The 12148-nt window shown below is 35.9% G+C and overlaps 1 protein-coding gene across 2 annotated transcripts in view; it reads left to right on the forward strand.

The window, feature by feature from the left end:
- SOX30 (SRY-box transcription factor 30) overlaps positions 1–7405 on the forward strand; it is a 28030-nt gene extending 20625 nt beyond the window's left edge. Inside the window, exon 5 of one of the 2 annotated variants that reach the window (XM_025866631.2) lies at positions 6981–7405. In XM_025866631.2, the coding sequence (XP_025722416.1) occupies positions 6981–7362 (382 nt within the window). In that variant the 3' untranslated portion in view covers positions 7363–7405. The remainder of the gene's footprint in view (positions 1–6980) is intronic. The other variant, XM_025866632.2, reaches the window with a different exon arrangement.
- The last annotated feature ends 4743 nt before the right edge of the window (positions 7406–12148 follow it).

Here is a 12148-nt window from a genome sequence, read left to right on the forward strand (position 1 = left end):
TGTTGTGGATGTAGGACCTGGGCAGCAGTATTCTTTAAAAGTTTCTCCAGGTGATTGTAATGATCAACTAAGGTTGAGAAATACCAGGTAATTTTAGTAGCTATGGGGATTGTTCCCTAGAACCATGGGATTGCAAAATGGTGATTTTCTGATTCAGTATTCCTTCACTCATTAACTAGAATGCTTTTTTGAAGAAAAACTTACCCTCATCAGTTGGTTACTCTGAAATATAGAAGGGTAGGATAAATTCTTGATTTTTCCCCTCATATCACTGAGTCTTGTTTGGTTTTAGGAATACCATCATGAACAAGTAGATTTTTGTATATTTGCTATGCTTTGATAGATTGCAGTCATTATTATATCTTTTGATGCTCAAATTATCCTTTTATTTGTCTTTTATTTGTCTAGTTGGCTACAAGTTGGGTCCTGTGTTCTTAATCTTTGATAGCTTTTTGTCCTCTGGCACAATATGTCCTAGGCTTATCTTGTACATTTTGTACATACCAGACCTGGAATAAGCCATTTTACCCAGAAATCCAGGTTCCTTTTACTGAAACCACAATTTGGGCAATAGGGATGCTTATTGCTACTGAACTAATAAAGTATCTAGGGATTTTCAGTGGAAAATATGAGTGTATTTTTTTGAATGAGAAAAAATAATTCATGAATATATATTGATATTTCCAAAATAAATTTAATATTGTAGTTTCAAATGAAGTTCTTTGATTTTATGTGCTAGTATCTTTTCCCCCTAAAAATCTTGTTTCCTAATGATAATATTTGCTTTATCCTACTAAACATGTTTTTTTCCTGATACATATGTGTGTGTGTGCATATATAGAGAATAGCCTCAAAACAATTATATCAATAGTTTCAAAGCAGCAATATCACAAACAATAAAATTACCAAATGCAGTTTAAGATTTGTTTGTAATTCTTTCTTTAGCATGTATCTTACCAGGAAGGCACAATAAAAATATCAGATTTAGATTACCTTGAAATAATGTTTCTCTGGGTAGTTAAGGCAACTACAACTTGATATAACTGGGGTTCACTTGTTTTCATTTGCTTTTAATTTTTAGGGATCACTTTTTAAAATACTACATTTGTTTTAAAATCATGTAAAGTAATTACATGGTTTCAAAGTCAAACCCATAATACGAAGTCCATTCTGAGAAGTCTAGCTTCTTTGCTTGTCTCCTCCCCTCTTCCATCTTGCCTCCTACATGCCACCATTTCAGTTAGATTTTGTTCTATCTTTGCATTCTTTCTTTTTGAAAATCAATGTAAGACATACATTTATGTGTGTGTTTATGAATATATTATTACATGTAACTTCTTGTAAGACTAAATCATATTACATTAAAAGTGTTTCAAGTTTCTAAAGTACTCACAGATATCCTCTCTCAAGCTCCTCCTGACAGATCTTTTAAGTTGGCAGAATAGGTGATATTATCTCTGTTTTTTTATAGAAGGAGCCCAAAGCTCAGAAGAATTTAGGTTTATTTCAGGTTACCAGGTTTTTAAGTGGCAGAGCTAGAACTAGTATGCAGATAATGTGGCATGGTAATTAGGAGAACGAGTTCTAGAGTTAGCTTGCCTCATTCTATTTCACTACTTGCTAATTATATGACTTTGGGCAAGTCACTCAATCTCTTTAAGGTTCTCTTCCCTCATCTGTAAAATGGAGATTTAGTATCTGTCTCATATGGTTGTTCTAAAGAATAATTGAGATAACACATAAACTCCTTAGCTAATGCCTAGAGAATATAGTAAATCCTTATTACATGTTGGCTAATATTATCATTCTAATAATTCTAATTGATGCTTTTCCCACTACACCACAGTGCTCCTAAACGTATTCATTTTCATCCATGCAGTCCTCTAGGATTACTCTTATCTTAACTGATCTGTTTTCTGAATATAACGTGTTTTTAACATATCTATATAGCCATGAAATGTTTGCATTTTACATTATAGACTTTAGCACATGTCTAGTATATACCTAGATTCTAGATCTTTTTTTAAAATTAAATTCTCCACCAAGTCTTGTGTAGTGTCTTGCCTACATTGAGTCCTGAAAACAGATAGTGGGTACAAGGTTTCTAGCTGAAGTGAGGGCTTTGTGGAGGAGAGCTATCTGTATAATTCAGTGGGTGGAGGACCTGAGGTAAAAGAACTGCAGGAGAAAAGTCATACTAGCTAGAAGTATAATGTGTTCCCGATGTATGTGTTATATTAAAAATGCCTCAAGGAAGATGTGGCAATAGGAAAGGAAACCTGAGACATTTTGGAACTTTAGCCTCATTATTGGGACATTTAACATGGGCAAGGCCCCCAGCACTTGGGAGATTTGGGGATGGGATGCCAAACCACTTAAGATACCCCATATTTTAAAAGAGTTTGAGATGACAGTCTAGTATGTCAATCGTACTTATGTTTTTAAAGGGAAGATAACAAAGTTGACCTTTTTAAAAAAAAATGTGGGAGCATGAAGTGAAACCCTCAACTTGTAGGTTTTGCTGAATGTGGTTATTATATTTATGTTATCTGTCACTAGATGGAGTCCATGAGCCCAGGGATCTCTTGCTTGGACTTTTGTGTACCCCTTCCTATGATTCCCATCCTGTGCCTTTGAAAGGGAGAATACTCTAAAAAAAACCTAACAAATGGGCTTGGATGGCAGAATTTTTAGATTTTCTTTAAAAAAAGCAGTTTGTTAAACAGCAAAATAATCTTTTCAATTGTTCACATTGCAAAAACTTTATTTGGAAAAGATCTTTAAAACCATAGTTTAATATCCATTCTAAATCTTTCTGAAAGGAAGAAAGTTTTTAATTTAACTTATTATGGAGAGTCAATTAAAAAGTTAAGTTGTTATCCTCTGTTCCAGTGCCACAGCCCCCCTGCCCAGGAACTCTTTTTTTTTTTTAGTATAGTTTACACACAATGTTATATTAGTTTCAGATGTACAACATAGGGATTTGATAAGTTTATACATTATGCTATGTTCATTATAAGTATAGCTACCATCTGTCCCCGTACATTGTTATTACAGTATCATTCACTATATTCCTTATGCTATAACTTTTGTTCCTGTGATTTATTTACTTTATAACTAGAAGACTATATCTCCCACTCCCCTTCACTCATTTTGCCCAACCTCCCACCCCTGTCTCTTCTGGCAAACATCAGTTTGTTCTCTGTATTTATAGTTCTGATTCTGCTTTTTCTTGATTTTTTTAGATTCCACTTACAAGTGAAATCATATAGTATTTGTCTTTCTCAGTCTGACTTATTTCACTTAGCATGATGCCCTCTAGGTCTATTTATGTTGTCACAAATGGCAGGATCTCATCCTTTTTTATGGCTGCATAAATTTCCTCTGTGTGTGTGTGTGTGTGTGTGTGTGTGTGTGTATAAAACACATCTTTTTTTAATTAACATATAATGTATTATTGGTTTCAGAGGTACAGGTCTGTGATTCATCAGTCTTATATAGTAACCATTGCTCATTACAACACATGCCCTCCTTAATGTCCATCACCCAATTACCCCATCCCTCCACCCTCCTCCCCTCCAGCAACCCTTAGTTTGTTTCCTATGATTAAGAGTGTCTTATAGTGTGTCTTCCTCTCTGGTTTCATCTTATTTTATTTTTCCCTCCCTTCCCCTATGATCCTCTGTTTTGTTTCTTAAATTCCACATATCAGTGAGATCATATAATTGTCTTTCTCTGATTGACTTATTTTGCTTAGCATAATACCCTCTAGCTCCATTCACATCATTGCAAATGGCAAGATTTCATTTTTTGATGGCTGAATAATATTCCATTGTATATATACACCACATCTTCTTTATCCATTCATCTGTTGATGGACATCTAGGCTCTTTCCATAGTTTGGCTATTGTGGACATTGCTGCTATAAACATTGGGGTGCAGGTGCCCCTTTGGATCACTACATTTGTGTCTTTGGGGTAAATTCCCAGTAGCACAGTTGCCGGGACATAGGGTAGCTCTATTTTCAACTTTTTGAGGAACCTCCATACTGTTTTCCAGAGTGGCTGCACAAGCTTGCATTCCCGCCAACAGTGTAGGAGGGTTCCCCTTTTTCTGCATCCTCACCAACATCTGTCGTTTCCTGACTTGTTAATTTTAGCCATTCTGACTGGTGTGAGGTGGTATCTCATTGTGATTTTGATTTGTATTTCCCTGGTGCTGAGTGATGTTGAGTACTTTTTCATGTGTCTGTTGGCCATTTGGATGTCTTCTTTGCAGAAATGTCTGTTCATGTCTTCTGCCCATTTCTTGATTGGATTATTTGTTCTTTGGGTGTTGAGTTTGGTAAGTTCTTTATAGATTTTGGATACTAGCCCTTTATTTGATAAGACATTTGCAAATATCTTTTCCCATTCTGTCAGTTGTCTTTTGGTTTTGTTGACTGTTTCCTTTGTTGTGCAAAAGTTTTTATCTTGATGAAATCCCAATAGTTCATTTTTGCCTATGTTTCCTTTGCCTTTGGAGACGTGTCTAGCAAGAAGTTGCTGTGGACATCCCTGTTGTGTTTCTGACCTTAGGGGAAAAGCTTTCAGTTTTTCCCCATTGAGAATGACATTTGCTGTGGGCTTTTCATATATGGCTTTTATGATATTGAGGTATGTTCCCTCTATCCCTACACTGTGAAGAGTTTTAATCAAGAAACGATGTTGGACTTTGTCAAATGCTTTTTCTGCATCTATTGAGAAAATCATATGGTTCTGGTCCTTTCTTTTATTTATGTAGTGTATCACATTATTTGATTTACAGATGGTGAACCACCCAGGAGTAAATCCCATTTGGTCATGATGAATAATCCTTTTAATGTACTGCTGGATCCTATTGGCTAGTATCTTGGTGAGAAGTTTTGCATCCATGTTCGTTAGGGATTATTGGTCTTTAATTCTTCTTTTTGGTGGGGTCTTTGTCTGGCTTTGGGAGCAAGGAAATGCTAGCCTCATAGAAAGATTTTGGAAGTTTTCCTTCCATTTCTATTTTTCAAAACAGCTTCAGAAGAATAGGTATTAATTCTTCTTTAAATGATTGGTGGAATTCCCCTGGAAAACCATCTGGCCCTGGGCTCTTGTTGGTTGGGAGATTTTTGATTACTGCTTCAGTATCCTTGCTTGTTATGGGTCTGTTCAGGTTTTCTATTTCTTCCTCTTTCAGTTTTGGTAGTTTATATGTTTCTAGGAATGCTTCCATTTCTTCCAGATTGCCTAATTTGTTGACATATAGTTGCTTATAATATGTTCTTATAATTGTTTGTATTTCGCCAGTGTTGCTTGTGATCTCTCCTCTTTCTTTCATGATAGAACACATCTTCTTTATCCATTCATCTATTGATGGACACTTAAGTTGTTTCCATTTCTTGGCTATTATAAATAATACTATAATAAACATAGGGGTGTGTATATCTTTTTAAATTGGTGTCTTCATTTTCTTTGGGGAAATACCCCATACTGGAATTATTGGATCATATGGTATTTCTATTTTTAATTTTTTGAGGCACCTCCATGCTGTTTTTCATGGTGGCTGTATCAATTTACATTCCTACCAACAGTATATGAGGTTCCTTTTTCTCCACATCCCTGTCAACACTTGTTATTTTTTTGTCTTTCTGACTTTAACCATTCTCACAGGTGTAAGATGATACCTCATTTTGGTTTTGATTTGCATTTCCCTGATTATGAGTGATGTTGAGCCTCTTTTCATAGATGGTCTGTTGACCATCTGTATATCTTCTTTGGAAAAATACCTATTCAGGTCCTCTGCCCATTTTTTAATCAGATTGTTTGTTTTTTGGTGTTGAGTTGTAGAAGTTCTTTTTATATTTTGGATATGTCATTTGCAAATATCTTCTCCCATTTAGTAGGCTGTCTTTTAGTTTTGTTGATTATTTCCTTTGCTGTGCAGAAGCTTTTTATTTTGATATAGTATCAATCATTTATTTTTGCTTTTGTTTCTCTTGCCTTAGGAGACATATCTAGAAAAATGTTGTTATGACCGATGGCAAAGAAATTACTGATTGTGTTCTCTTCTAGGATTTTTATGGTTTCAGGTCTCACATTTAGGTCTTTAATCCATTTTCAGTTTATTTTTGTGTATGGTGTTCAAAGGTAGCCCAGTTTCATTCTCTTTACATGTAGCTGTTCAGTTTTCCTAGCACCATTTATTGAAGACAGTCTTTTCCCCATTGTATATTCTTGCCTCTTTTGTCATAAATTAATTGACCATATAATTATGGATTCATTTCTGGGCTCTCTGTTCTATTGATCTATATGTCTATTTTTGCACAAGTGCCATACTGTTTTGATTACTATAGCTTTGTGTAGTATATCTTGAAACATGAAATTGTGATACCTCCAGCTTTTTTTTTTTTTTCTCAAGATTGTGTTAGCTTTTGAGGGTCTTTCATGATTTCACACAAATTTTAGGAATTAATTATTCTAGTTTTATGAAAAATGCAGTTGATGAGTAGCTATTAATTCCAACCCAACTATATATCCCTCCCCTGGTAAGTTTTGTTTCAAATACTAGTAAAAACAATTGTTGCACTCCTTACTAAGCATTGATTTTTAACACAATATAACACACACCTGCATTTCCAAAACCTTAAATGGTATCCTGCAGAAAAGCCCAGATTAGCAATTTTTCTTTATCAAGGTTGTCAAAGGTAAGAAGCCCAACGCTGATACTAGATAATAGCTCTGGTGAGTCACAAGCTTACTTTGCCATTTATTTTATGTTGGGACTTGGTAGTAGTAAAAGAGCAGATGAATACATGAAGTGGTCGCAGAAAGTTATCTTGGGAACTTTCCAGGCCCCAAAGAGGATACAGTTAAACTTGCTCAATTAGTCTGTATGCAAGGCAGCATGGGGACAAGGTATGATCTAATTGTCTTTTTGGGTTTTTTTTTGTTTTTTTTGTCTTTCTGCTACAGCACGTGCCCTTATAGTCGGCCTCCCTTTGGCTATGGAAATTTTCCAAGTTCAATGCCAGAATGCCTTGGTTATTATGAAGACAGGTACCAAAAACATGAGGCTATGTTTTCAGCTTTAAACAGAGACTATCCTTTTAGAGACTACCCAGATGAACGTACACACAGCCAAGATTCTCGGAGTTGTGAGAGCATGGATGGGACCTCTTACTATAACAGTCATAGCCACAGTGGGGAAGAATACTTAAATCCCATGCCTCAGCTGGACATTGGAGCCTTGGAGAACGTCTTCACAGCCCCAACATCAACTCCCTCTAGCATCCAGCAAGTCAATGTCACTGACAGTGATGAGGAGGAAGAAGAAAAAGTGCTCAGGAATTTATAATTTTAAAACAAATATGCACAGAAAATAAACATTTCTTAAAATATATTCTGGGTCAGTTGGTATGAGAAAAAAAAGCCTAGAATGCTTTGCTGAGAGTTTTCAGCCATGATCTGAGGAGTCAGACCAAACGTAATTTATACCTTCATAAAGTTTTGATTAGTGAAACTAGAGTCTTGATGTTTCATCGTAGGAATATTTAAGATATGAAGTAGTTTATTTTTGTGGCTGAAATTTATATCAACATATATTATCATTACCTTATCTTGGAATATGCAAAATACTGAATCCTCACAATTATATTGAGGGGATAGGGAGTATATATCTGGCATGACAAGTGTGATTTGTATTTTATCTCGGGATACATTTATATATTTTTCTCATATGATTTTTTTGTTTGGTGTTTATGTAATACTTATGGATATTGTCTGTTTTTATGTAACAGTTTGAAAATATTTTGATAATTTTTAGTAGTGAATTGAGACTCAGTTACTAAATTTAATTTATGTTAATAACCAATTATAAGTTGCAAATGTGTTTTCATGGCACTTGGGTAATTCCTTCAGCTAAATTAGTCATTTCTGTTCCTAAACATTTTCATCATCTTTTTTGGATTTCTTTTTCCATTTGGTATGCATTGTTCTACTTTTGTTATAATTAAATAAACATAGATAAAATTGTTCTTGTTGGATGTTTTCTGTTTGGGGGCTAGAAATAAACAAAACGAGTACTGTTCAAATGAGGATGGTTTCCATACCACGTGCAGATATTTATTTTTACTTAATAGTCTCCAGAATTGCACAGATCCTATTAGCTTACATGAGACTTGAAACTGTATCAACAAAGATGTTGTGCACATACTCTGATGCCATTTTCAAACTCTTTACACATGTTGTACATGTGACTTAACCACCCCACCCCACCCCAAATGGAAGAGATCCTCCAGATTTGGTGCAAGCAGCTGTCTCTAAAACCATGGAGTTCATGTAAGAGCACATGGAATTTGTTTAATTCACAGTGAGCAATAAAAATCATTCTTGTGATGTGTCCTTATGGTAAGTGTCCACTATAGATGAAGAGAACTTATTTAGAACAGGATCAGGACCAACAGAATTGGGATCATGGTAGAAGAAATCTACAAGGCACCTGAACTGAGGATTGGAAATAGCCACAAACCAATACACTTTTCCCTCAATGATCTGTATAATTTATGCAAATTGAGATTTTTGTTACTTAAAACTACTTGGAAATTTTGTATGGAAACCTGTTCTAAGCTTCCAACTTCTTCCTTTACTAAATCTGTATATTTGTTCCTTAAGGAAAGGTTGTTAATACATTTCATCAGCCCTATACTTAATTGTATGTAAGATTTCCTCTTCCCAATAAAAATTTTATTTTCATATTTTATATTCTTTATTACTCTGTGCAATGTCATTTCAATGTGGTTAAAGAGCACAAAACTTGAATATCTTGGTGGAGATAGCAAACATGTAACCTCATGTTGGAACTAAAGCAACAGATGGTTGTCTTCACAATTGATGTTTATACACATGAAGGAAAAATGTGTGTGACAGTTTGACCCATTTTATCACATCTCATTTTAATAACACCGTAGTAACTAAACTGGGTTTTGATGACAGACCTTATTCTTATAGACAAATTGAATGTTATAGGGCATAGTTTAGTGTTTCCTAACTACCTGTCCTCAGGCTAGCCCTGCACCACTAATTCCTTCCTTTCTTCTCCTTAATGATTGTTGAGGATGGGCAACAGTGCTGGGATCAGAAGGCAGGAGTTTAGATTCTATAAAGATCCACAATATAATTTGAACTGGAAAATATGGGTAGCTTTTATGTAGAAAAGTAACCCAATTGCAAATAAGCACGCCTAGCTACAAATGCCCATATCTGCTCATTTCTGGCTCTTTAAATTACAGTTGGCTCTGACTAGAGATCTACAGACTAAACAAAGCCCTGCCCTATTGGCACTAATTCATCTGCCTCTCCAAGTCATCAGAGTGAAATTCTCTAAGCTTAGAGCCGCAAGCACTTTCTAATAGGTCATTGCCTTGTTTGTCCTTATTACAAATCAGAGGTAATAAGAATAGCCTTCTTTATTTTATTTATTTATTTATTTATTTATTTTAAAGATTTGATTTATTTATTTGACAGAGGGAGACACAGCAAGAGAGGGAACACAAGCAGGGGGGAGTGGGAGAGGGAGAAGCACGCTTCCCACGGAGCAGGGAATCCAATGAGGGGCTTGATCCCAGGACCCCGGGACCATGACCTGAGCCGAAGGCAGATGCTTAACAAGTGAGCCACCCAGGAGCCCCAAGAATAGCCTTCTTTAAAGTGTGTTGAGATGTCAATAGGTTTAAAATGTTAAACTTTTCTGTGCTTTGGACAAAGCTGCTCTGGCTAGTTGCAAACTAAGAAAACTGCTCTCAGTTAAAATAAAACAGAAATAAATATAATCCCAATTTAGAGCAGTGTTTCTCTAAATATGTTAGTTGGAACCCAAGCCTTTTAGAGATTCTGACAATATTTAAGTTTGGGAAACACATGCTATTCCCCACCCTGGGGAGTGTGAATGCCCATTATCATTGTAAAGATTCTCAAAAGTCTTGCAGTGAAGAATCATGTTTAACAGTTTATCTCAATGCTACCCAAACTTACTGGCTTGAGACTCCCTTTTTTGTTTTAACAATCTCTGCTAACATCTCAGAGAATCCACTTTGGAAAATGTTAATACATTTATAGCTGGTGGCTTTGGTTTTCAGTTGTTGACTTCACATACGGTTTCCTGCATTGATCACCTTAAATCCTTTATTGAAAGAAGGCAGTGGCTAAATAAGCTGGGTTTTGTTTTGTTTTGTTTTTGCACTATTTGATGATCTTAAAAGGGTGAAGAACTGAAACTTATAGTTGTAAGTTGCCTTTTTCTACTAAACTGGCTCTTTAATGGAAGTTGATATTGCGTCTAAGAATTCAAGTGGGCAAATGTGCTAAATTCCCACACAAGTATATTTTCCACAGTGTAAACCAGCTGTCGGTAGGATTATTCCTGAGCCAAAAGTATAAGCTACATTTGAAAGTTGTAGTTAGGTTAGAAGTTGAAATTCTGGGGAATCTATGAACTACTTGTAATATTTTAAAGTAGTATAATTTTGATGTGGGCAGGGTAATTCTGAAAACCTTCTGGCCTACATTTTGGAACAGACTGCTGAAGCACATCATATTTTTAGCTTTCTGAATCATTTAAACTTTTTGAATTTTAGAGAAATTCCAAAGGCTTCATAATAAAATCAGCTTTCTAAAAACAAGTGTATAAGGAGTTACATTCTAATTCTTCTTGATAAAAAATTCCACATCCTCTAGACAGATATGTACCCTTTGTCTCTACATTCTGCATTCTAACTACCTGATGCAACCTTACCTGTCTCCTTTCTGATGATCTTAACATAAACAAATTTTTTCACTAAGTGATGAATGCTTGTAGAGAAGTTGGAGGTTCTGCTTGCTAAACCCTTGTAACTCTGGCTCCTTTTCTGAAACCAGGGAAATGTTTTATTTCTAAAAATAATGAACAGCATCTTACATGTATTCGTTTTCAAGGGAATATTTTCAAAAAGCTAAGCATTTGCCTGTGTTCCCCGAGACACTGTCAGTGGAGGCTGACAAACCTCTCCTGGAGAATCTTTTCAGCTATTGCTAAGTATGTAGGTCATAGACAATGGAAAGGTGTTAAGTGACCAACAATCCCAGTTTGCCCAGTACTGTGGGGTAGGGAGTCCCAGAACATGGGACTTTCAATGCTACAACCAGGAAATTCCTTGGCAAACTGAGATAAGCTAGTCACCCAATTGACTAAAATGAATATAGAATCATCCAGAGGGCTGGCTTATGCAGACCGTACTATCCAAATGTAGAGTTTGAAATCATATCGCTTCTCTCACAAAAGCAGAGTACAGTCGAACTTGTGTCAGGTTTAATAGAAAGGTGTGGGGTGGGGGTAAGTTACAGGATGTGTAGGGTCTGTGAGAGAACTGGAGATATGTAACTATTAATACCTGTGGTGCTTTAATCAGACAGCGCTACGTTTACTTGGAAGACTAAAAGAAAAATAATCAAGGCTGTACCTTTTAGCAGTATTTCATTTTATATTCCAGATAGGGAAAGAATTTTTGTTAATATAGAGTCTTTGTTTTAAATTTTCTCACTGTTTTCCCCAACAAAGGTAGAGGAATATTGGCCATAGTCTTTTTTTTTTTTTAAGATTTTATTTATTTGTCAGAGAGAGAGAGAGCACAAGCAGGGGGAGCAGCAGGCTCTGCTCAGCAGGGAGCCTGATGTGGGTGGGGCTCATCCCAGGACCCTGGGATCATGACCTGAGCTGAAGGCAGATGCTTAACTGACTGAGTCACCCAGGCATACCTATTGGGCATAGTCTTTAGCCCAACACAAAGCTGAGCTACTTTGGCACAGACAATGTGTCAACTCTGTACTTTTTTAGGTATCTCTGAAACACTAGCCAGGACAGAGTTTTTCAAACGTGGACAGTGCACCACTTCCCACAAAATGATCTGGGATGCTTGTTAAGAATGCAGTCATTCCCCAGACCTATAGAATCACAGTCTCTCTGGCTAGAATCCAGAAATCTGCACTTTTAATAAGCTCCTCAGGTAATTCTTAAGCACACCTACCTTTGACAGCAAGTAAAGGTTGTGAGACTTATTTCAAACTGTATCTGCTATAAAGGTAATGTAACCACACTGGTTTTCAGAAAA

This window comes from Callorhinus ursinus, unplaced genomic scaffold, assembly GCF_003265705.2.
Source record: "Callorhinus ursinus isolate GAN/ISIS: 27379988/994484 unplaced genomic scaffold, GSC_fseal_2.0 scaffold3, whole genome shotgun sequence".
In the NCBI taxonomy this organism is placed as follows: domain Eukaryota; kingdom Metazoa; phylum Chordata; class Mammalia; order Carnivora; family Otariidae; genus Callorhinus; species Callorhinus ursinus.